The sequence below is a fragment of the Crotalus tigris genome, unplaced genomic scaffold, assembly GCF_016545835.1.
Source record: "Crotalus tigris isolate CLP2741 ecotype Arizona unplaced genomic scaffold, ASM1654583v1 scf7180000018371.15429387391:27106975, whole genome shotgun sequence".
NCBI classification, from domain to species: domain Eukaryota; kingdom Metazoa; phylum Chordata; class Lepidosauria; order Squamata; family Viperidae; genus Crotalus; species Crotalus tigris.
This window is the reverse complement of record NW_024096970.1, coordinates 22,120,982-22,146,870: the sequence shown is the minus strand read 5'-3', so window position 1 is coordinate 22,146,870 and position 25,889 is coordinate 22,120,982. Positions and strand designations below refer to the sequence as shown.

At 40.1% G+C, this 25,889-nt stretch overlaps 1 protein-coding gene, 1 long non-coding RNA gene and 2 other non-coding genes across 7 annotated transcripts; 2 read left to right on the top strand and 2 right to left on the bottom strand.

Annotated features, from left to right (window-relative positions):
* Positions 1-2,348: 2,348 nt before the first annotated feature.
* LOC120311895 lies at positions 2,349-2,512 on the top strand. Its single transcript, XR_005557762.1, has one exon. It is a non-coding gene; the product is annotated as a U1 spliceosomal RNA (small nuclear RNA).
* Positions 2,513-6,807: 4,295 nt separating this feature from the next.
* Positions 6,808-6,971, bottom strand: LOC120311894. The gene has a single exon (XR_005557761.1). It is a non-coding gene; the product is annotated as a U1 spliceosomal RNA (small nuclear RNA).
* Positions 6,972-9,148: 2,177 nt separating this feature from the next.
* PROSER1 (proline and serine rich 1) lies at positions 9,149-25,300 on the top strand. 3 transcript variants are annotated; one of them, XM_039351787.1, is made up of 14 exons: positions 9,149-9,298; positions 10,092-10,201; positions 10,852-10,917; positions 12,057-12,125; positions 12,558-12,652; positions 12,962-13,055; positions 14,590-14,700; positions 15,998-16,081; positions 16,888-16,966; positions 17,734-17,829; positions 18,949-18,993; positions 21,583-23,275; positions 23,979-24,126; positions 25,130-25,300. In XM_039351787.1, the coding sequence occupies exons 1-14, from the start codon at positions 9,178-9,180 to the stop codon at positions 25,259-25,261; spliced, it is 2,943 nt and encodes a 980-aa protein (XP_039207721.1). In that variant the 5' UTR covers positions 9,149-9,177; the 3' UTR covers positions 25,262-25,300. The 3 variants fall into 3 exon arrangements, with proteins under 3 accessions (XP_039207721.1, XP_039207719.1, XP_039207720.1); XM_039351785.1 differs by having other exon boundaries at positions 17,734-17,838; XM_039351786.1 differs by having other exon boundaries at positions 9,188-9,298; positions 10,095-10,201; positions 17,734-17,838.
* On the bottom strand, positions 23,824-25,236 carry LOC120311803. Of its 2 annotated transcripts, none has more exons than XR_005557733.1 (2): positions 25,102-25,236; positions 23,824-24,120 (listed from the first exon to the last, which is right to left on the bottom strand). It is a non-coding gene; the product is annotated as an uncharacterized LOC120311803 (long non-coding RNA). The 2 variants fall into 2 exon arrangements; XR_005557734.1 differs by having other exon boundaries at positions 25,044-25,141.
* Positions 25,301-25,889: the final 589 nt, after the last annotated feature.

The following is a 25,889-nucleotide window of genomic DNA, read 5'->3' as shown; positions in this document are numbered from 1 at the left end:
TTACACTTACATTGAGAGCTTCTGCACCAGAAACAAATTCCTTGTATGTCTAATCACACTTGGCCACACTAGTCTATTCTACTCTACATTGTGGGCACAATTATTAGGAAAGTTGTATTTTGGAGGATTTTCTTATTTGAACAACTACAGTGCTCTTGGTCAATCCAAAATGCTAATAAACTTCAAACCTGAATATTTAAGAAAGTAAAAGTGAGGTTTTGGCTTTCTTAGGAGAATATCTGTGCACAATTATTGGGCAGCTATTAGTGTGCAGAATTATCATACAACTAAATGAAAAATGAAAATTTGCCCATCTCACTCGTTTATTTGCATCTGTTAAAGTGAGAATAATAAACAACTCAAAATGCACAAATAAATATTTTACATTTCAAAAAAAAATCAATGACTAATATTCCACTCTTCTTGTCACTAATAGTCATAATCCTTCCATTCATGGAGTCTGTCAGTTTCTTGATTTGTTGACTATCAACGTTTTGTGCAGCAGCAACCACAGCCTCCCAGACACTGTTCAGAGAGGTGTACTGTTTTCCTTCACCGTAAATCTCCCATTTAAGAAGGGCCCACAAGTTCTCAATAGGGTTTAGGTCAGGTGAGGAAGAGGGTCATGTCATTATTCTTTCATCTTTAAGGCCTTTACTGACTAGCCATGCAGCGGAGTACTTTGATGCATGCGATGAAGCAATGCTCAGCATAAAAATTATGGTCTTCTTGAAAGATGCAGACTTTTTCCTGTACCACTGCTTGAAGAAAGGGCCTTCTAAAAACTGGCAGTAGGTTTGGAAGTTGATTTTGAGTCCATCTTCAACCCGAAAACATCCAACTAACTCATCTTCAATAATACCAGCCCATACAAGTACCCAACATCCACCTTACTGGGATCTGAGTCGAAGTGAAGCTCTGTACCCGTTTTATAGATCAAGCCCTGGGCCCATCCCTCTGGTCTATCAAGAGTCACTCTCATCTCAGCAGTCCATAAAACCTTTGAAAAATCTGTCTTTAGCTATTTCTTGGCCCAGTCTTGCCGTTTCAACTTATGTGTTGTTCAGTGGTGGTCGGGTTTCATCCTTTCTTACCTTGGCCATTTCTCTGAGCACTGAACACCTTATACTTCTGGGCACTCCAGGTAGATTGCAGTTCTGGAATATGACAACACTGGAGCATAATGGTTTCCTGGTAGCTTCATGTTTGATTCTTGTCAAATCTTTGGCAGTCAATATGTATCTTTTTTTCTCAACACGTTTCTTGCAACCCTATTGGCTATTTACAACAAAACGTTTGATGGTTCTGTGATCACGCTCCAATATCTTAGCAATTTCAAGAGTGCTGCATCCCTCCGAAAAAGTTTTTACAATTCTTGACTTTTCAGAATCAGTTAAATCTCTTTTTTGGCCCATTTTCCCTGAGGAAATAATTATGCCTAAATAATTATGCACACCTTGATATAGGGTGTTGATCTCCTTAGGCCACATCCTTCATTACACAAATACACATCACCTGCTATGTTTATATCCAGTAAGCGTTCAGGTTTATACATCTTGGAAGTGGAAAATATGCATGAAAATGATATGGTTAAAATGCTCAGTTGCCTAATAATGGTTCACACAGTGTACTCTACTCATCTGTAAATTATATGATGCTTGACTCTTTAGAAAAGTTAACTCTCTAAAAACTCCATCCGAGAGGCCAGGGGAACAGAATATTATCTTCTGCTGAGTCCTGAATCTGTTTGCATTCAGCTTGGATCCCTGGATCTGCAGGCTGTGCAAAAGAGAAAAGCTGCTCCGTAGCTCCAGTCTAGTGCGCCTCTCTTTACTCTCCTCCTTCCCAGCCGAAGAGCTCAACTTGCGGCGTTCCTTCTTTGGAAGGCAGCCGGTAACCCTCGGCCACGTCAGGCATCCGACGAAAAGATGCCGCCTCGGAGTTGCGGAAGCAAAGAATTTAGTCCCGTTCAGCAGACGGGTAAGCGCCGAGCTGCAAGCGGCCGATAGAGAAGATGCCTTTTCCATTCCCTCAGTGGCTGCATAACGGCGGTTCGGAGCACCCTCCCCCTCCTCCCGCGTCCAACTCGCTCTTCAGAAGGACAAGCGAGAGCCAATCGCAGAGCTGGAGAAGGTACATGCAAATAAGCATTCCCGCAGAGCATTGTGGGAACAGCGCGAACGGGAGCTCGCCTCCGCTGGCGACGCGGCGGAGCCTCCGAGAATCTGATCCGCACAGGAATGAACGTTCGCAAGCGTGGGAGAAAGAGTCCGGTGGAATAGTGCGGGCCACTGTGACATGAAATGAATGGAGCAGAGGCGGGAGCGCGTCCCGGCGCCAAGCAAAGCATACTTACCTGGCAGGGGAGACACCTTGATCACGAAGGAGGTTTTCCCAGGGTGAGGCTCATCCATTGCACTGCGGGTGTGCTGACCCCTGCGATTTCCCCAAATGCGGGAAACTCGACTGCATAATTTGTGGTAGTGGGGGACTGCGTTCGCGCTTTCCCCTGATTATTTGGTCTAAAAACAGAAAAATTGTACGTTACTTCTTCCTCAGTTTTCAGCAGTCATGGATTTTGAGCAATGTCATTGTGTTTTTCGTATACAAACCCTTCATGAAAAATTATTTCAACGATGCACTTTTCCACTTTCCAAAAAGTCCACATTTTGGACAGACAGGACTGCTAGTTTGAAAACGGGTCAGCCAGGCCATCTTATGTCAAATTTGAATAGCTTTCAGCATAGGAGTGATAAACAGCATCTATCTTCAGCCTACAACAGAGATCAGGGATCCAAGCTGAATGCAAACAGATTCGGGATGCAGCAGAAGAAAATATTGTTCCCCTGGCCTCTTGGATGGAGTTTTTAGAGAGTTAACTTTTCTAAAGAGTCAAGCATCATATAATTTACAGATGAGTAGAGTACACCGTGTGAAACAATATTAGGCAACTGAGTATTTTAACCATATCATTTTCATGCATATTTTCCACTTCCAAGATGTATAAACCTGAACGCTTGTTGTTGTTGTTAATTGCGAAGTCGTGTCCGACCCGTCGCGACCCCATGGACAATGTTCCTCCAGGTCTTCCTGTCCTCTACCATCTTCTGGAGTCCATTTAAATTCACACCTACTGCTTCAGTGACTCCATCCAGCCATCTCATTCTCTGTCGTCCCCTTCTTCTATTGCCCTCAATCTTTCCCAGCATTAGGCTCTTCTCCAGTGAATCCTTCCTTCTCATTAGGTGGCCAAAGTACTTGAGTTTCAACTTCAGGATCTGGCCTTCTAAAGAGCAGTCGGGGTTGATCTCTTCTAGGACTGACCGGTTTGAACGCCTTGCAGTCCAAGGGACTCGCAGGAGTCTTCTCCAGCACCATAGTTCAAAGGCCTCAATTCTTTGGCGCTCAGCCTTTCTTATGGTCCAACTTTCACAGCCATACATTGCAACTGGGAAAACCATGGCCTGGACTATACGCACTTTTGTTGGCAGGGTGATGTCTCTGCTTTTTAGAATGCTGTCTAGATTTGCCATAGCTTTCCTCCCCAGGAGCAAGCGTCTTTTAATTTCTTGGCTGCAGTCCCCATCTGAGGTGATCTTTGAGCCCAGAAAAATAAAATCTGTCACTACCTCCATTTCTTCCCCATCTATTTGCCAGGAATTGAGAGGGCCGGATGCCATGATTTTGGTTTTCTTAATGTTGAGTTTCAAGCCAACTTTTGCACTCTCCTTCTTCACCCGCATCAAGAGGCTCTTTAGTTCCTCTTCACTTTCTGCCATTAGAGTGGTATCATCTGCATATCTTAGGTTGTTGATATTTCTCCCGGCAATCTTAATTCCAACTTTTGATTCATCTAGCCCTGCCTTTCTCATGATGTGCTCTGCATATAAGTTAAATAGGCAGGGCGACAGTATACAGCCTTGCCGGACTCCTTTTCCAATTTTGAACCAATCAGTGGTTCCGTGTTCGGTTCTCACTGTTGCTTCTTGACCCGCATATAGGTTTCTTAGGAGACAAATGAGATGGTCTGGTACTCCCATCTCTTTAAGAACTTGCCACAATTTGTTGTGATCCACACAATCAAAGGCTTTTGCATAGTCAATGAAGCAGAAGTAGATGTTTTTCTGGAACTCCCTAGCTTTCTCCATGATCCAGCGTATGTTGGCAATTTGATCTCTAGTTCCTCTGCCTCTTCGAAATCCTGCCTGTACTTCTGGTAGTTCTCGATCCACATACTGCTGGAGTCTAGCTTGTAGGATTTTAAGCATAACTTTACTAGCATGTGAAATGAGTGCAATGGTGCGATAGTTTGAACATTCTTTGGCATTGCCTTTCTTTGGAATTGGAATGTAAACTGACCTTTTCCAATCCTGTGGCCACTGTTGAGTTTTCCAAATTTGCTGGCAAATTGAGTGTAGCACTTTTACTGCATCGTCTTTTAAGATTTTGAATAGCTCAGCTGGAATACTGTCACCTCCACTAGCTTTGTTGTTGCTCAGATTTTCTAAGGCCCATTTCACTTCACATTCTAGGATGTCTGGTTCGAGGTCAGTGACCATCTCATTGTGGTTATCTGGGATGTTAAGCTCATTCTTGTATAGTTCTTCTGTGTAGTTTTGCCATCTCTTCTTAATCTCTTCTGCCTCTGTTAGGTCTCTGCCATTTTGGTCCTTTATCATGCCCATCTTTGCATGAAACGTTCCCTTCATATCTCCAATTTTCTTGAAGAGATCTCTGGTCCTCCCTATTCTGTTGTTTTCTTCTATTTCTTTGCACTGTTCATTTAAGAAGGTATTCTTATCTCTTCTAGCTATTCTCTGGAATTCTGTATTCAATTGGGTGTATCTTTCTCTTTCTCCTTTGCCTTTCGCTTCCCTTCTTTCCTCAGCTATTTGCAAAGCTTCCTCAGACAGCCATTTTGCTTTCTTGCATTTCTTTTTCTTTGGGATGGTTTTAGTTGCTACCTCTTGTACAATGTTGCGAACTTCCATCCATAGTTCTTCAGGCACTCTGTCTATCAGATCCAGTTCCTTAAATCTATTTGTCACCTCTACTGTATATTCATCAGGAATATGATTTAGTTCATACCTGAGTGGCCTAGTGCTTTTCCCTACTTTTTTCAATTTAAGCCTAAATTTTGCAACGAGAAGCTCATGAGCCACAGTCAGCTCCTGGTCTTGTTTTTACTGACTGTATACAGCTTCTCCATCTTTGGCTGCAGAGCACATAGTCAATCTGATTTCTATGTTGACCGTCTGGTGATGTCCATGTGTAGAGCCGTCTCTTGGGTTGTTGGAAAAGAGTGTTTGTTATGACCATCGTATTCTCTTGACAAAATTCTATTAGCCTGTGCCCTGCTTCATTTTGTACTCCAAGGCCAAACTTGCCTGTTATTCCGGTTATCTTTTGGCTTCCTACCTTAGCATTCCAATCCCCCATGATGATAAGGACATCATTTTTTGGTGTTAATTCTATAAGGTGCTGTAGGGCTTCATAGAACCGGTCAATTTCATCCTCTTCAGCACCAGTGGTTGGGGCATAGATTTGGACTACTGTGATATTGAATGGTTTGCCTTGGATTCGAATTGAGATCATTCTGTCATTTTGGGGATTGTATCCCAGTATTGCTTTTCCTATTCTTTTATTGACTATGAAGGCTACTCCATTTCTTCTGAGGGATTCTTGCCCACAGTAGTATACCTGATGGTCATCTGAGTTAAATTCACCCATTCCTGTCCATTTTAGTTCGCTGATTCCTAAGATGTCGATGTTCAGTCTTGTCATCTCTTTTTTGACTACGTCTAGCTTGCCTTGATTCATGGATCTTACATTCCAGGTTCCTATGGAGAAAAAATCTTTACAGCATCGGACTTTCCTTTCACCACCAGATATATCCACAGCTGAGCGTCCTTTCGGCTTTGGCCCAGTCGCTTCATTCTTTCTGGCGCTACTAGTACTAGCCCTCTGCTCTTCCCCAGTAGCATATTGGACACCTTCCGACCTGAGGGGCTCATCTTCCAGCGTCATATCTTTTTTCCTTTTAGTACTGTCCATGGGGTTTTCATGGCAAAGATACTGGAGTGGTTTGCCATTTCCTTCTCCAGTGGATCACATTTTGTCAGAACTCTCTGCTATAACCTGTCCGTCTTGGGTGGCCCTGCACGGCATAGCTTATAGCTTCATTGAGTTACGCAAGTCCCTTCGCCACGACAAGGCAGTAATCCATAAAGGGGTCCTGAACGCTTACTGGATATAAACATAGTAGGTGATGTGTATTTGTGTAATGAGGAAGGATGTGACCTAAGGAGATCAACACCCTATATCAACCCTTGGGCTGTGAAAATGGGAAAATGACGCACAAGAATGGGGCAGTGCTAGTATCACGTGGGCAGTAGCACCACCCCATTTGTGTTGCACATGTGCTCACGGTCCTGTTCTCACGGTCCTGTTTTTGTCTGTTTGTGTGCACGTGGGCTTGTAAAGTGCTGTCCCCTCCCTTTCCCTCCAGTCCGGCAACCAAGAAAGGTTGGTGACCTCTATTGTAGGCTGAAGATAGATGCTGTTTATCACTCCTATGCTGAAAGCTATTCAAATTTGACATAAGATGGCCTGGCTGACCCGTTTTCAAACTAGCAGTCCTGTCTGTCCAAAATGTGGACTTTTTGGAAAGTAGAAAAATGCATCGTTGAAATAATTTTTCATGAAGGGTTTGTATACGAAAAACACAATGACATTGCTCAAAATCCATGACTGCTGAAAACTGAGGAAGAAGTAACGTACAATTTTTCTGTTTTTAGACCAAATAATCAGGGGAAAGCGCGAACGCAGTCCCCCACTACCACAAATTATGCAGTCGAGTTTCCCGCATTTGGGGAAATCGCAGGGGTCAGCACACCCGCAGTGCAATGGATGAGCCTCACCCTGGGAAAACCTCCTTCGTGATCAAGGTGTCTCCCCTGCCAGGTAAGTATGCTTTGCTTGGCGCCGGGACGCGCTCCCGCCTCTGCTCCATTCATTTCATGTCACAGTGGCCCGCACTATTCCACCGGACTCTTTCTCCCACGCTTGCGAACGTTCATTCCTGTGCGGATCAGATTCTCGGAGGCTCCGCCGCGTCGCCAGCGGAGGCGAGCTCCCGTTCGCGCTGTTCCCACAATGCTCTGCGGGAATGCTTATTTGCATGTACCTTCTCCAGCTCTGCGATTGGCTCTCGCTTGTCCTTCTGAAGAGCGAGTTGGACGCGGGAGGAGGGGGAGGGTGCTCCGAACCGCCGTTATGCAGCCACTGAGGGAATGGAAAAGGCATCTTCTCTATCGGCCGCTTGCAGCTCGGCGCTTACCCGTCTGCTGAACGGGACTAAATTCTTTGCTTCCGCAACTCCGAGGCGGCATCTTTTCGTCGGATGCCTGACGTGGCCGAGGGTTACCGGCTGCCTTCCAAAGAAGGAACGCCGCAAGTTGAGCTCTTCGGCTGGGAAGGAGGAGAGTAAAGAGAGGCGCACTAGACTGGAGCTACGGAGCAGCTTTTCTCTTTTGCACAGCCTGCAGATCCAGGGATCCAAGCTGAATGCAAACAGATTCAGGACTCAGCAGAAGATAATATTTATGTATCTTATATATAAATACACCACATAGTTAAACTATGGAATTTGCAGCCCAGAGATGCTAAAGGCAGACAATCCGGACATTCTTGAAACAGGAAGTGGGTTATGAAGAATCAGTTCATCAATGTCTATTAATATTGATGGCTGTTCATTACCATCCTTGAGACACCATGCTGTAAATCTCCTTGCTGGGAAGCAACAAACATGCAACCAATTCAGATTTGTCAGTTTTCAAATGCATTCAGATGCCAGTGTGTCAGGGCCACATTAAATGTACATATGGCTTAATCCAGCTTTACTTTTTCAAGATCCTTAGTTGCTAATAAAGAGGAATGGCAGTGAATGCATGCAGCATACAGTAAACGATTTCTACTTGTCTTCTACAGCCTGGCTATTCAGTTATGTTATTAATCTATTATTCCACAATTTGAATCAATATTCCAATATGCTGATCTATATAATCCTAGCCAATTGTAACAGTATTGGGAACATGAAAGAGAAGCATATTCATAATTGATCTTCAATGTGAAATGTTAAATCCAACAAATCTCCAGCTCTTGTCCAAGTATACCTACACATACCATCTTTAAAACTTCAGTAGTGACACAAGATTGTTACTGTGTTTTAAAGCTATTATCCCTGGAAAAGAGCTAATGAATAAAATAGCCTTGTGCAAAATCTGTTACCAAATTAAATAATCAATTTCAATATCTTTAATTTTCATTTCTTTTAAGGTGCAAGTGTCTCAAAGCACAGAAAAAGTAAAATAGTTTATTTGCATTTTGTATAAATCCAGCTAATGTGGTCTGAAATTGTGTATAGCTTAAATGTGATGTGAAATACCAGGAATTGCAGCCTGCCTGTTCTGTGAACCCTGCCATAAATATTAGCTAAACTGGATTGATGAGACTAATTTGGGCTAGTGGTTTAGGCACCACACTAGAAACTACGAAGCTGAGTTTAGTCCAACCTTAGGCATTAAAATAGCTGGATGACTTTGGGCCACTTACTCCCTCTCAGCCCTAGGAAGCAGACCATGACAAATCACTAACGAATTCTTGCCAAGAAAACTGCAGACCATCTCAGGTGATTGCCAGGAGCCAACATTGACTGCGCAAACAAAGGTGGGTTAATATAAGATGCTATGCCAAAGCGTAATTGGCTGGTCTCTGGCTCAATAATTGACATTTTATCCCTGAGTTGGGTGAACAGGAAAGCAGCCCCATTAGGCTTCTCCAACCCGGTGCCCTCCATACGAAACTTCAATTCCTGTCATTTCTAGGCAATAGGTGGGGCGGTGAGATCTGAAGCCGACCTGATTTAGAGGAGGGCAAACCCAGCTCTGAAAATGCGCGCTCGCTGAATACGGCTCGTTATTCTGAAGCATCCTGGCTTCCAACCGCTAGGGATCACCGAGACTACTAAGTCCCTCCTATGCGCTCTGGGCGTCCTTTTTTTTCGTCCGGAGCCCCACACTTTGCCCGCTACGGGCTGCAGGCACTGGAGCAGCTTTCCCGGCATCCCTTGTGAAATGAAGGCCGGCGAGCAGGATCCTCATTGGAGGCGCCTGTCCGATGACGTCACCGAAGCGCGGCGAGAGGCGAAGTTTAGTGCCAGCGAAGGGGGACTTGCGCGGGCGGTTCAGTCGCCAGCCAGTTCAGTCTTTTCTTCCTGCTTCCTGGTCCGCCTCGGATGGTAAGTAGAGCCGAGCGCGGGCTTGGAGGACCGACGACAGGAGAAACGGGGACAGCTTCGAGGCTTCCCCTTTTTCGCGGGCAGGGTTTGGGGCCTGCCTGCCTCGCTCGCTCGAAGGTTGTCATCTGAAGCGGTGCTTTCCCAGCAGTGCAAAATTTCTTGGAGGTCGCTTTCATACCTGATGCTGCTCCTTAAAGGCAAACCCACCCAGGAAGACTTGACCTACGAGTAAAACTATTCAGTCTTGGGGTCTTACTTCCTATTAGCATGCCGAACCTATCGCTGCAGGAATTCAGTCTGGAACAATCGCGCCACTCATGTCCTCATGTCCATGACGTTCACATGTCACATTTGGCCGTGATTTCTTTATGTAGTGTACTGAATAAACAAGTGATTGAGTCTGTATTAGTGTGCCAAAACAAGGTTTACAAGAACAGAGGTTGGGTCCATAAAACATACTTAGCCAATCACATTATGAGTTAGCATAATAGTTTACCAGTTCGGTTCGGTTTTATTACAAGGTGAGTCCTGTTATATTCAAAGACTTTACCCATCTAAAACACATTGAATTCCATTATTAATATAAGGCATCTTTCACAAGACAGTTGCAAACAGTTTATCTTGTTGCATCTGCTTAAGACCATAATGTATAAGATGCTTGTATCAAGCTGGGTAGGAATGTATGTTTGTCTTGAGAAGTTTCTTTATTCTAACAGAGACAACTGTATTATATGACCATTCTATGAATGGCTCATCCTAAAAAAAATTTCCTACCACCTCTCTATTCCTTCAGTAGGAGACAGTTCTGCAATAAAAGGTGACTGGAACAGACAAAAGGCTGTAACTGAAGAAAACAAGATGGATAAAAAAGCATTTGAGACAGTTCTTGATGAAATTAGAAAGGTAATCAATTTTTGTACAATAAAGATATATAGAAGGTGAGAGCTCCACTGAATTTGGGAAACAGGTTGGAATTATTATACTGATACTTTTGGCCCAATTATTTAAGGAATTTACAGGTAGTCCTCAACTTAGAACCAAAATTGAGCCCAAAAATTCTGTTGCAGAGCAAGACATTTGTTAAGTGAGTTTTGCCCCATTTTATAACCTTTCTTTCCACACTTGTTACATGAATCATTGCTGTTAAATTGTTAAGTTAGTAACATGGTTGTTAAGTGAATCTGGCTTCCCGTTGATTTTGTTTGTCAAAGGATCGCATGATCCCAGGACATTGTAACCATCATAAGTGGCTCAATTTTGATCACATGATAATGTGAGGGTCATATGTATGAAAAACAGTCACAAGTCACTTTTTTCAGTTCTGTTGCAACTTTGAAGCTCAGTAAATGAACTGTTGTAAGTTGAGGACTACCTATGTACCCTCCCTTTTTACCAAATAATTGTACTTGAAATAGCTAACACTGAAGAGAAAATAAATTACAAAACTTATAGAATCTTCATTTCTGATACATGTTCAGACCACCCAACAGACTTGTCAGAAATTTCCATTTTAATTCCTGTAAGTTTGACAAATGCTATTTCTGTATTTATAGGCTGTTTTGATGGAATACAAATTAAAAGCAATTGAATATGTACATGGATACTTTTCTAGTGAACAGGTAAGGGAGATGAAGTATTTTATAAACCATTACAACTAAGGGACATTTACTGCAGCTTGAAAAAGGCACTTAAGGGTATTTTGTTTTCCTTTCAGCATTTGACAGTGGATTGTGCAAAGATCTCATGAGAGTAACCTTGATTAATCTAGCATTGTAAGAAATATATGAAAAAACAATACAAGATGTTTATACTTTATATATTCTGATTTGTGCTGTGCTGAATGTGGGAACTGATACAGACTTAACACTGAATGCTCACCGTACTCAAAATTCCAGCTGTTTCAGTGCCCTTGCAGTTACTTGATCAAAATTCAAGGACTTGGCAACTAGTTTGCACTTAAGACCAGTTGCAGTATCCTGCACTCATAATCTCCATTGCTGACCTTCTCTGCCAGCTTCCCACAAGCAAAGTCAATGGAGAAGCTAGCAGGGAACATCACAAGTTGCTTGAACAAGTTCCACCACCCCCCTCCCGCCTTCAAGCACTTACAAGCACTATGTCTTCCTTCTTCCTTCACTCATTTGCACCCACCAGCACCCTCCTTCCCCAGCCTCCCTACACTTGCCCAAATGCATGCCCCAGTGCCCTCCTTCCATAGGTTTACCAGCATTCTTATGCACACGCCCCATGCTTTCTGTCTCCAATGTCTATGATTACACACATACATGCACCCCAGGCCCTCTTTCCCGAGCCTCCCCTTGCACACACAAACACACCCTGCACTCTCCTCTCCCTCCTTCAGCTTTTCTCACACTGCAATACCACACTAATTTGCATGTGGCCTCCTCCCTTGAAACCCTGCACTTCTCATCTGGGATTCTCTTGACAATCCCACTCCCAAGTGCAGTCAAAATTCAAGGATTACCTCTAATATCCACATTCAAATTTCAAGTTATAGAAATCAATTATTCACTTATCAATTAAATCTGAGTAAAATTTTACATTCTAATTATTCCAAATGTTTATGTCACAAAGATATGATAGCAAATGCTCAGATCATAGTGAATTTGCTATTACCTATTAAAGCTTCATTTAGAAGCCTCGAAGATGAGAGAAAATGCTTTTATTTCAAGAGAAGACAGTACAAAATAAATTGTCAGTGTACATAGCGTATATGATAGAATGGCTTCTGTTGCAGATTGTTGAGCTGCTGAGGTGTTTCTCTTGGGCTGAACCACAATTGAAAGCAATGAAGGCATTACAGCATGTAAGTTTCTGAAGAATCAATCACTTCTATAATGTAATAATTTTATCCAGCTGGAGATTTTTTTTTATTTGCCTCTCCTGCTTTCATTTAGTTTATTGCATTGTCTCTTTTCTGAGGACAGCATATTTTCATACTTATTGTATCATTAACACTTGTCTGAAATGGTATAGGGTTTCCTGCCTGAGCAGGGGGTTGGACTAGAAGACCTCCAAGGTCCCTTCCAACTCTAGTAGTAGTAGTAGTAGTAGTAGTTGTTCTCTGATCCAAATTTATATTAACAGAAGCTGAAATATTTTTATTTATTTATTAAACTTATTGATCCCCCATCTTACCACAAGGTAACTCTGAGCAGTTTATAATATTAAAATGTTTGTACTTTGAACCTAAGCAAGAATGTAATATAAACTAAGGCCACTTTTCTTTTGTTTCTAGAAAATGGTAGCTGTTTCTGCAGCAAAAGTGGTTAATATCCTCAACTGCTTCACTTTTAGTAAAGACAAGCTTATTGCACTAGAATTGTTGGCTTTGTAAGTATTTGCTGTTGATTATGTATACTCTTATTAATACTAGCTTAAGTCTTATTGATATTTAGTTGGATAAAAATCTGATTGATTAAGGCACTTTTTCTAAAAGGCTGTAACTATTTTGCTCTGTACAACTGTTTTTTGTTAAATGAACAATAAATATTTAGATAAAAATACAGCACTTTGCTTCATATTCATATTAGCATTTTGTTTATTATTTTCTTTTAGAAAAATATAGTGAAGCAATATTAAATTATAAGATGGATTGTGGCTGTAAAGATTATAAATAGCTTTTAAAACTCTTTTTTTTAGCAATATAATTGATGCTCAGAATTATCGTCTTATTGAAGACCTCTTCAGAGTTAATATGTCTGAGAAGAAGAGATGCAGAAGAATTCTTGAGCAGGTATTAAGGCAAGAAACATGTATGATTTAGAGCTTTTTTATAAAACTAGTCAAAGAAAGAGATCCATCAGCTCTTCTCAGGAGAAATATAGCAAATGTACGTGGGAAGAATGTTAATGGTGTGGAAATGTTCCAATTGTTTAAAAAAGAAAAATAATTTTCTGAGCTTTACAAAACTGTTCACTTAATTTTTAACAAATATAAATTAGTCATTATATCCACAATGGGACTGTGGAAAATGTTTGTAAACAGATCTTCCACACCCCTCTAGCCGTGAGGAAATTTCAGCCTGCTTGATAATTACGAATACTGAGAATTGCACTCTTATAAGTGGAAGTCACCAAGAGTATATGGCCAGAAAAAAATTGGGAGATGCCTGCTAGAGATTAAAGTTAAGAAAAGGCATTTTGAAAGATTGTTGAAGGATACAGTTGACTTAATTCTTAAGACACCAACATATGTGAGGCATTTTCGCTCAATAAATAGGAAGTATCCTATTTAAAGAGTCAAAAAAAATCACTTGGGAGGATCCATAATAGAACATAATTTAAAAACTGGAGCTGTTCAAACTAAAGTTGACTGAGGGAACTCAGAAGTATCTTACTGCTCACCCAGATAGTCCAGCTGAGCACGATCTCAGAGGCTGAAGCAATTGTTTCAAATGTTTTGAGAGTTCAGGCAGTGCTTGTAAGATGTGAATGCTACTTTTCACACAGTGAATGGAAAATAAATGCCAGGAAATCTGATTATGAAAAACAAAAGATAGATGAAACAGGCCGTCGCACTCAAGTAAGGGGAAAAAGCAGCCTGTTTCATAAGTTGGAAAGAAAAGAGCACATTTTTTTAAAAAAAAAAATCAGTTTCCATACATAGGGTTTATACTATATAGCAATCACTGAAATACCTTCACTGCGGTTTCCTTATTTTTCTTCAACAATGATTATTAGAAGATCTTTTCTTGTGAACTTGCCTAATTGATACTGACATTGCCTTGCCCTGCCACAAATTCCAGAACTACTTTCAGGTAGGGCAAAAAAAGATGATATCAATAGGTACTAAGATGCACCTAGGTCAGGGGTAGGCAACCTCGGCTCTTTTATGACTCATGGACTTCAACTCCCAGAATTCCTGAGTCAGCATAGGGAATATCATCCCCAGATAGGGTTTTTATGCAAAATATTAACTTGCCTAGGATTCTAAAATGGTATTCCTAGTCTCTGGATAACAGAAAAGAAAAACCTTGCTGGCCTTTGCCCACCACTGCCACCTTTTCCTTTACTGCTGCAGTGTAAGTTGAAGGCCTTTGAAAAAAGAAAGAGGAGCATGTAAAAACAAGATATGCCCGGCCCTGCAGTAGAGGGTTTGCTTGTCTTGATCTTGTGGCAGTAACCATAATTCATCTAGAGTCTGGAAATAGGAATATTACACTAATATTCTCTTTCATGTGTTTTATAGAACATGCTGGGTTATCTCACAGTAGTGAAATGCCCATTCTTTGTGTATGTGTGGTTTGGTTTGGTTTCTTTATATTTTAGGCTTCCAAAGCAGGATGCAAAGCACCTCATGCTATGATATCTTCCTGTGGCATGATTCCTGGGAACCCTTACCCCAAAGGGAAGCCCAGCCGTATCAATGGGATTTTTCCTGTACGTATGGTCTTACTGAACTTTCTGTTGGTTTGAATTTTCTATTGAATATCTTTTAACGTATCACTCATGTTTTGTGGAATATTTTATCCTCTGTGACGTTTTATTCTGCTCAGGTTATCTCAAAGAAGTCATGTTATTTAACTTGTAGCTCAGGGGTCTTCAAACTTAGCTGTTTTATGACTTGTGGACTTCAACTCCCAGAATTCCTCAGCTAATGTGCCTGGCTGAGGAATTCTGGGAGTTGAAGTCCACAAGTCATAAAAGGGCCAAGTTTGAATCTAGCTTATCTCATAGAGCTGGATTCATGCTGATTAAATGTAGAGGAAGCAGTCTTGTCATGCTGTTTGTCATCATATATATTTTCCCTTGTCTGATAAATGGAAAATATATTTCATTCAGGTTTCAGACTGTGTGTGTGTGTGTGTGTATTAATAATTTCCATGGATATTTCTGTACGTACTGTGGTTGTGTTCACATATTGTACCAAGCCTTTAGTCTAGTCTAGTCAGGTTTAGAATAGTCTAATTTATTTTAGTTAAATTTAGCTTAGTGTGTGGTGTGAACATAACCATGGTAGTTTGTAAAGCTATTTTATGATTTATCCATTAATCAGCTAATTTATTTCATAAGCCATGATTATGTAAATCATGACTTAACTGTACAGGTGGTCCTGTACATGATTGAGTCCAAAATTTCTGTTGCTAAGCAAGAGAAGCAACTTAGAACTAAGGAGAAACTTCCTGACAGTTAGAACAATTAACCAGTGGAACAACCTGCCTCCAGAAGCGGTGAATGCTCCAACACTGAAAGTTTTTAAGAAGAGACTGGACAGCCATTTGTCTGAAATGGTGTAGGGTTCCTGCCTGAGCAGGGGGTTGGACTAGATGACCTCCAAGGTCCCTTCCAACTTATTATTATTATTATTATTATTATTATTATTATTATTATTATTATTATTATTATTAACATGGTTAAGTGAATCTGGCTTTCCCACTGGCTTTGCTTGTCAGAAGCTGGCAAACGGTGATCACATGACCCTGGAAGACTGCAGTCATCATAAATATGAGTCAGTTGCCAAGCAACTGAATTTTGATCATGTGACCATGGGGACACTGCAGTGCTTGTAAATATGAAAAAACAGCCATAAGTCATTTTTTTCAGTGCTGTTGTAACTTCATAGGCACTAAATGAACTGCTGTACGTGGAGGACTACCTGTATTCCTTGAACCAGATCTATATTTTTGCTTCTAACATAGTGTTATATATTCACTAATGGAAAATCTTTATTTTATAGGGTTCCCCCATTAAGAAGGAAAATGAGGATTATATTAGTGAAGGCAAGGGAATAGCAGCTCGCATTCTTGGACCATCAAAACCAGTAAGTCACATTAATGCAGTGATCAAAAAGTACCATTGACTTTGCTGTTGAAAACCGGATAAATTTAGTAGGGAAAAGAATTAGCTGAGAATGCAAATGTGACAAATACAGCCCCTGTTTTATTACAGATAGCAGTTGATATATAAATCTAAGATTTTGTTCCCTGTTTAACCCTGTTCAGATGTCTATAATATTAGCTATTAAGAAAGAATAACTTGCATAAAAGGAATGAAAAGAAAGTATTTCAAGTATATTTTAAATGCAAGAAAGCAGAAGTTTGATCATTAAGAACAAACGTTCCTAATTTGGCATCTTCCAGTTACTAAGGATTATAATTTTTATAATTTGTGCCCAACATTGTGCATGAAGAATGTGAGAATTGCAGTCCAATACAACTGTAAGTTAGGGAAGTGCACTTAGGCAGACAGTGACTATTGTGAGGCTTTGTTACAGCCTAATGAGTTGTAGGTTCATCGTATAATTGCACGTCATGGTGCTGGGCACGAGGTGCAGCCCTAATTTCTCTCGCCATGCAGTTACTAAAGTTACTGAGGTCCAAAGAAAGGGGCAGAAATGAAAATAAAAAAAGAAGCCACAGTTTAGATTAGCTGACCACAGAGGCAGTATCTAGACAGAAAAGAAATCTATAGGAGGAGGATGAGCCAAATAATGAACAGATTTACCAATAAAAGAATACCAGTGAAAGGAACACAGGAAAGAAGCATCTTTGCCAAAGCCAAATGTGCCCTGGTTACACGCTGTCTTTCATGATAGCTTTGCATATAATCTCGTTTCCTTTTGTGTAGGCTCCAGCAACATACAATCCACACAAGCCTGTTCCTTACCCAATTCCTCCTTGCCGACCACATGCAACAATTGCACCAAGTAAGCTTTGGTCCTGTTATTTGACATTGGTTCTAATGTGACCTAATTGGTACATCTCATAGGTAGCCTCATATGCATTATTTATAAATGAATAAATTTGTTTTCTCTGAGGTTGCTTGCCTGAAATTGTTTTCTTTGAGATTGCTTGCTTTCTCTACGGTTTCTTTTATAGTTGTCTCTAATCTTTTCTGATGAGTTAATAGCCTGTAACAGGGGTCTTCAAACTTGGCCCTTTTATGACTTGTGGACTTCAACTCCCAGAATTCCTCAGCCAGCGTGCCTGCCTGTAATAATGAGTGGTGCTCAGAGATGAAAACTCTTTTCGCCCCCAGAGAGTCTTATTGACATTTAAGCAAAGTATCTGTTATTTGCTAGGAATTGATGCTACCACATTTTCTAGCAATAAAAAGAATAAAAGGAAAGAGAGCCAACAATGTGATAATTCTTGCCCACCATCTTTTTCAATTTATTGAATACAGATGAACATTTCATTTTTCTTCCAGGCCAAATCAACAATAGTGTTTTATGTATTATGCCACCCAGTATAATACAAGTTAAGCTATTTTTATTTATTTTTTTTCAGACAGCATACAGGTAATGTATAACATTGTTGAATAGTTTTACACAAGTAAATAATGTTAAAATATTTTTAAAGCCTTGTGGAGGAGCTGTGATTTTCACATGTGCTACTTAGGGTGAGACAATAATCAGAGCAACCCAATAGGATTATACACTGGTTTATTATTCTGTTTCTGTTTCCTTACCAGGTGCTTACAACAATGCAGGTCTTGTTCCACTGGCTAACGTTATAGCTCCTGGTTTGCCAACTCCACCATCGTATGCTTCTAGTACTGTGGGAACAGGTAAAACAGGTATCCTTGGAAAGCCCAGGGTGACTGGTTTATGTTTCAACCAAGCCAAGAAATGAGAAAGAACATATAAATGAGAAAGAACATGAGACAAAGCCAGTATGGTCTAGTGGTTAAGGCACCAGTCTAAAGCAACTCATATTCTCTCAGCCCAACCCAACTCACAAGGTTATTGTGTGGAAAACAGTAAGAGGAAAGTATATGGAACATGTTCACCACCTTGAATTATTTGTAAAAATAAGGGGGGGGAGATAGGTGGGTGGGTGGGTGGATGCCAGGCTCCTTCAGCCCATCCCTGGCTGCTATTCTGAAAAGGAAATGTCAAATGAGAGGCCTCTGTCAGTTGGTTTTTTTTTCACCACTTCACCAGGAGATGCTTCTGCTTGGAAAAAATCACTGGGGGGAATTGGCACCTCAGAACTTTAGTAAAAAGGAAACTTGAGCCAGGACAATGGGCTTTTTTTTTAACTAGATAATGCCTAGAAGTTATTTGAGCCAATTACTCAAATTATAGCAAAAGTAAATTGTTATTCTCCCTAATATTTTGAATCCAGATTTTACTGGCAAGATACTTTAGAGGTAGTCCTCAACTTATAACCATTCATTTAGTCACTGTTCAACAACAGCACTGAAAAAAGTGACTTATGACTGTTTTTCATATTTATGACATCTCCACAGACACATGATCAAAATTCAGCTGCTTGGCAACTGACTGGTATTTATGACGGGTTGCAGTGCCCCGGGGTCATGTGATCCCCTTTTGCAACCTTCCGACAAGCAATGTCAGTGGGGAAGCCAGATTCACTTAACAACCGTGTTACTAACTTACCAACTGCAGTGATTCACTTAACAATTATGATAAGAAAGGTCATAAAATGGGGCGGAATTCACTTAACAAATGTCTCGCTTAGCAACAGAAATTTCAGGCTCATTTGTGGTTGTAAGTCGAGGACTACTTGTACTAGGCTTCAGCAGAAAGGTTGGGTTGTTTTTTTGTTTTTTTCAGATCAGTTGGTAATCAAACCAGCTTAAAGAAAGCCCTAGATTTTTGTTTGCATTTGATAAGTAATCTGTTTAGTATTCACTTCTTCCTTAATTCATTATACTCAATAGAAAATGAAGAACTTTCCAATCAAGCAAAATCTTCCCAAAGTCAAGGTAAGCTATGCATTTACAAAGACAAGCTACTGTAATTTAAAATACATAAATCTAAGATATATGTTTGCAGATTTTTTACAAAATAGCAATTTTAAGATAAAGTACAAATGTGCCAAATTTACTAACTGGTTAGAGGTTTTTTTCTCTGATAGTGGATCTCATATGTATATACATATTCAATCCTGGATATATATCACATTGAGAATTATTGTGAGAAAATCATTGTGTTTGTTCCTAGGTTTGATTCGATAATAAGACTTGGGTAGACTCCAAATCCAAGTACAGTTAGTGCTGAGTCTTTTTTTCTGCAGTGAGATGACTTGACTTTATTAATTGAAAGCTTTTGCTTAGCACGTGGGTAAAAACTGTATTTGATCTCATTAATAGGTAGCTGAATTTCTACTTAAAACAAGAATAAGATGCAAGTTCTCTTTTAGATTCTTCAAAAAAAAATAGTTGTGCTTTGAAAGTAAACCCCAATGAGCTTATATCTGGGTAAACATGCACAGAATTGTACTTTTTAAAAAATTCTTTCTTTAACTATTTACAATACAATGAATATAGTATAAAAGTGAATACATGTAACCTTATTTTTTATTAAAGTATCCAAGACCAATTAAAGTATCAATTGAACAATCATTAAGCTTTTGTTTAATGATTAAGATTAAACTATTAAAATAAACTTGGGGTAAACCAGGAATAAATCAGGAGAATGAAAATGTGTATAAAAGTCATCCTGCCTTTCACGTGCTTTTGCATACTTTCCTCTGCAGTATGTCTCAAATGTGAATGGTACAACATGTATGGCATTTTATTATTCTAGCATCGAATCACAGATGAGAGTCAAATGATTTCCTACTGCTTGCTGGAAAAGTGAATGGCTGTGCCTTACACAAAGTGCCTGATGCACCACTAACTTTTTAAAATCTCCATTGATGGACTTTCTATGAGACAATACAATTTCTAATTCTAGCCAGCAATAATGGGTTTCATGGATAATTGCAATTTTGTCCCCTTGTATTCATTTACCCTTCCCAGAGTGAAAAGAACTGAATATACTTGCCATTTGAAAATTCCTAACACTATCTCACAAGAAAATTAGGACACATTGGCAACAGTCATGGATCCAATTACTGTACTTAAAAAGATTGCTTTAAAGTCAGAAAGGTTTCCTTTTTTTCTCCTGTTTAGCAGAATTAGTCAGAGGTATGTTCTGTAATGCGGTTCCTTAATAACTATTATTTTTATCTCAAATTAATGGTTCACCAGTTCTGCTGTACAACTCCTTTCCATTATATTTTCTGGAGTAATTCTGCTTTTCTCTATTCTTTCTAAACTATAAAAACTCCAGAGTTTCTAAACCATTATTAGTTCATGAGGCCTATTTAGCAAAATTGAATTCCTTCTACTTTCAGTGATATTTAGTATTTATGCTTATATACCACAAGATTGACTCACAACACTGTACAGACAAAATTAAAATAAAATTACTAAAGTAGAGCCATAAAATAATCTATATACTACTAAAACTCTCCTGTACATCTGTTTATAACCTTTAATTAGGCAAAATGATGCATTGTAAACAGTTTTTGAATCAATGAGCTGACTTAAAGAATGCATACAAAAGCTGGGACCCATTACTCTTTTGGGATTAAAATTTGGCAAAGTTGTTGCCTCTTCAATGCAGTATGCTGCCACAGTCAGCCGCAGTCATGTGTTTATTATTTCCAACACTTCTTGCCAGTTTCTCCAAGGGAAGGCAGTGGGGAAGCTGACACAAAGTTGCTTCTATTCTCACTGCTTTTTTGCCAGCACATGGTCATTCCGTTTCTCTGCTTAAGAAAGAAGGTATTTCTGAAACAATAACCCAATGGGTCATAGATTGTCTAATAACCAATAATCATAGGTATTAGCTCAGATGAGAGAAAGAGGGAAGGAGGGAGAGATGGTAAGAAGGAATTATGGAGATAAAGTAGGCCCTCAATTTTTGAAAAATCTTAAGGTACCTAATTTTATAGTATAAAACCCTCTAAATATTCACACTAGTTCTTTCTATTTTGGAAAAATAAAGTTCAAAATAGGAAACTTGCTTTCTTTCAAATAAGAAATGGACAGCCACAGAAGCTTCAACTCATGAAGGCTGTGTGAACATTGATTCATTTGGATTTTTAAAATGCTCAACTCCAGATTATTTTGGGCACCTAATAAATAAAATGAAACAAGAAATAATAAAAAAAATAAACATCTAGAGAAAACATGTATACTAGAATCCAAACATGCAGAACCGTACATTTTTAAAATGGTCGTATTACTAAAGCAACAAAAGCTAGAATGGGGATATGGGACTAAAATTAATACCAGATTGATTGTGATTGGACTGCAGTGTAACAGTTCACACAGCAGAATAATTGAACCAGTGATTTTGTCTCGTTTTGCATACCATTTTGCTTTTTGGTAGTTGTAGTAGCATCTTTTATTTTGCTCCTGTGCTGATCCATTGCTATGTAAACTGTATTAAAATGCATTCATGTTGAAAACAAACATTTCTACTGCTTCCCAAGAATTCTTACTGGTTTTGTTTCTTTCCAGCTTTTGCCACACAAATGAATCATCTCTTTGCACCTCATGGTTCTAATCCTGCTGCTACTCCAGCCCCAACCCCATCATCGGTTAAGGCAATAAGCCACTCATCAGCACTTCCATCTACAGCTGTCCCAGGGATAAGTGTGTCCAACCCTGTCTTTCCTGTCTTCCCTGGGCAGGTTATCTCCTCCGTCCATCCGCCTCAACCATCCACTCCCATCCCTACTGTTATCAAATCCCATTCACTGCCTGCAGTTCCTGCCACATCTGCTCACAGTGCCACCTCTGCTCCTCTCCCTGCTTCTTTCTCTGGACTGGCTTCTGTGCTGCCTGCCGCTGCAGCACCCCAAGGGCTCTCCACATTGTGTGCCACCCCTGCACCTAATGAAGCTTTTGCATCTGCCCCTGCTCCCTTCGCCAGCCTTCCTTTTTCTGCAGCGTCTGTCACTGCCCCAGCTAATAATCCTAACTCATTGTCATCTGCTTTAGCTGGCCTGCCTTTATCCTTGACCCCCAATTCTCAGGGAGTAGCTAGCTCCATTTCATCGACCATTGCCTGTTCTCCTGCCACTAGTTTATCTTGCCCAGTTAATTTACCCAACCCACTTTTATCTGCTTTAAAGGGGTTTCTCTCAGTAAACGATAGCTCATTAATTAATTCAAGTGCTCTGCCTTCGACTGTGACTGCTGAGCTTGCTTCTTTATCTGGTCTTCTCAGTCAGAATTCTGAAGCTGCCTCTTCATCCAGTAGCAAATGTTACGCTCCAACTGTTACCTCTTCTATTCAGCATCCTTCCACTCCAGGACTCTCCATTTTCTCAGGCCTCCCCTGTCAGCCAGGAGGGAGCAGTAGTGCAACTTCTCCTGCATTGTCATCGCAGTCCCCTTCAATAACAATGTCATCATCCAACTTGCCAGTCAGCTGTGGCTCCTCAGTGGGTCTTGTGCATTGTCCAAGCCCTGCCAATCCTGAACAGCAAGTTTCCTCCATTCCAGTAGCCCCGGCTCTAGTTAAAACAGAACCCACAAGCCCGACTCTTTCAGGTCTCAAAATCCCAACCCTTTCTGCTGGGCTCAATCACAGCACTTCAGGCCTGCCAGCCCTTGGACACGCCTATTCCTCAGCTACTTCATTACCATGCAGCTTAACTAGTTCCCTCAATTCAGCACTTCCCGCTTTGACCTCTCATCTGAACAGTTCCCCATCTATTCCCTCTCACGCTTCATCCACGCCAGTATACAATGCACTTCCTCCTTTCACTTCTTTGACCAATAGTTTTGCTTTTACTGGCAATCCAGCACTTACCCCAACTGGGCCTCTGTTGTCCATTCCACCTACAACTACTTCTGCCACACACGTCAGTTCCTCGGCCCCCGTTCTTCCACCACTAATTGCCACAGCAGCTGCCCCGGCTCCACCATTCTCCCTTAACTTGTGCAGTGCTGTCTCTTCCCTGTTTTCTGTTCCTCAAGTGCCCCTAGGCTCATGCAATTCATCCTTCCCTCCTTTCCCTGTCTCTAACACACCCTCTGTCACTCCTGCTCTCCCTTCTTTCCCTGGGCTCCAGGCATCCTCTACAATAGCAGCAGTTGCACCACTGCCAGCAGCTGCCACAGCCCCATCTCCAGCTCCGGTGCTGCCAGGGTTTGCCTCGGCCTTTAGCTCAAACTTCAACTCTGCACTGGTTGCACAGGCTGGGTACGTTTACTCCAAACAGTCAAAAGTCGTTTTGGCACATTTCTTACAATGTGCAATATGAAGTCTTAAGTATGAGTGATAAAATACTGATATTATGCTTGCTTTCTGAATTCTCTTCAGACAGAGAATTCTGTCAGTTCTCTTGTTAAATGTTGACAGATCCTATCTATGTTTTTTTTTCTTAATTCCCTTATTCTAGCAGGGAAAGCTTTAGCCTAACAGAGGATATATAATTGTTTTAAATTGATTGGAATCTTTGAAAGATTTTCTAATTAGGGATAAAATATTGGGATATTTCTACTACATATACTGAAATAGCCAATTCCAAATTAGCATGACTTTGGGTCAGTCACTCACTTTCAGCCCAAACCACCACACAGGGTTGTGGTGGGAAAAATAGGAAGAGGAAGGGATATCTAGATAGATGATAGATAGATAGATAGATAGATAGATAGATAGATAGATAGATAGATAGATAGATAGATAGATTTGCCACCTTGAATTTATGAAAATAATAAAGGTGAAATATAAATAAATAAAATAAAATATTCACATTAAAAACACTTCTTGATCAAATGTTGATTGCTTCCATACATTGTATCTATATAAGCAGTACGGTCATAGATTGGAATGTAACAATTATCATTTTTTTTTGTACTGTTGACTGTGTGAATTTGAAAATGTTCTGCTTCTGCATTTTTAGCCTGACGTCTGGACTCCAGGCCCCTGGAAATACAGTTTTTCCAGGACTTCTGTCTCTTCCTGCCATCCCTGGACTTGCTCAGAGTGCAACGCAGTCTTCCCTTCAGGAACTTCAGCATAGTGCAGCTGCGCAGTCAGCATTACTGCAGGTAAAACAATATATAAATAGAAAAGATAGACATCAGGAATAGAGAAATGATAAGTAACAAATACAGTGTCTGACATCTACAGTGAGAATAAAAGTATTTTATCTACAAAAACACATTAAGTTTTTATTTTATTTTGGTTATTTAAAATTTGATGCGAGGAAGAAACAGCAGGGATTATATGTGGAAGCAGAGAATTTTGGTGGAAAAATATCTAATTTTTTATAAAATGTGTAGTTTTACATATAGGCTATTATGTGGAATTAATAGTTCATTTATATGTATATAAATTGCTACATTTCCATAGCCTCGTTGGAATTAATGATCTCTGTGCAGAACGGATCCGCTAAGATGGTCTGCCCCAGGTACCTTCTGGATCTCTTATGGATTTCCAGTAGGTGCTTGAAGTCAAATAGTCAGATCATCAGCCCCCAGAAATCCTTCCTATAATAAAGCCCTTAACAACAGAACAGTCACTTGCCTGCAATAAAGATGCGTACTTGTGCAATGTTGCATGAAATCGGGCATTTGATGCAAGTTTCTGATACTGTGGTTATAAATTTTAACATGATTTTTCTAAGCCAGCATCCTTCATATACACTGCTGGAATTCTGTCAATGTGGCCTTTAACTGGGAATTCTTAGAACTATTCAACACCTCTAGAAGTCACACTTTTTACTCTGTACGAGATAACAGATACTGAACATCCAAGTTCATTGCCTCATTTTTATTACAGTTGTAACTGTATTCCTCTATCAATATACCAGTGCTACTGTTTGGCTGTATCATAAAATGTCCTCATCCATTTATATTTACATTAGGAACAAAGTGTCAAATTTGTGCAGATGCATGTAAGCAATGTAACTTTCATTTACATATTCTGAAACACTGAATTAAACTTTCTAAGCGTTGTATTTTACCTTCCTTGCTGGCAAATTTGGATTTTGGAAGGACCAAGGATCCAGCTTGTAGACATACCATTAATTTCTTGTTTGTTTCTTTAAAGATACACTCTGCTTCTGCTCTAGAAAACTATGCTTCTCAATCTGAGGGTTTCAGTGCATATCCCCCAGCAGCAGGAACACCTGGAACACCTTTTTCAGTGCAGGCAAGTCTTCCCCAGACTGGATGGCAATAATGAACATCAGTTTCAGCTATGAAGAAAAATGCTCTAAAAGCTTATGATGCTTCCTTCAGAAAACACATTTTCAGAACATATCATTCAAGAGAGATTCCAACAACAGTAACTGTTGCTGAAATGGTATCAGAATTGGCCTTTTTTTTTTACTTTCATATCAATAACCCTAGGAAGTCTTTATTTCATTTTTCGTAGTAAACTCTGAGGATACTTTGATTCAGGTAAGATTTTTAAAATCTAGAATAACTGGATCATTGAAAAAAATTGTTTTTGCTGTCATACCAGTGTTTTACAGATTGTTAAAAAACACTGCAATGCATGAGGTATAGGTACTGATTTAAAAATGTAGTTCAAACTCCCTATCTATCCCCCCTCAACTTTTTTTAGGAGTTTAATCTTGTGCATCTGCCTACTTTATTTAGGCTGAGCGGATTTGCACTCCTCAGAACTTTCTGCCTTGTTCTATAGAATCAATTCTAATTTTTTGTTCATTCTTTTTAAAAATTGCTTATCCATTGCTATTTACTCTGATGCAGGTAGCCCTCAGCTTAGAACCATAACAGGGACTGGGAATACATTATGAAATGGTTAAGTGAGGCATCACATGACTGCATCCAATTTACAACCT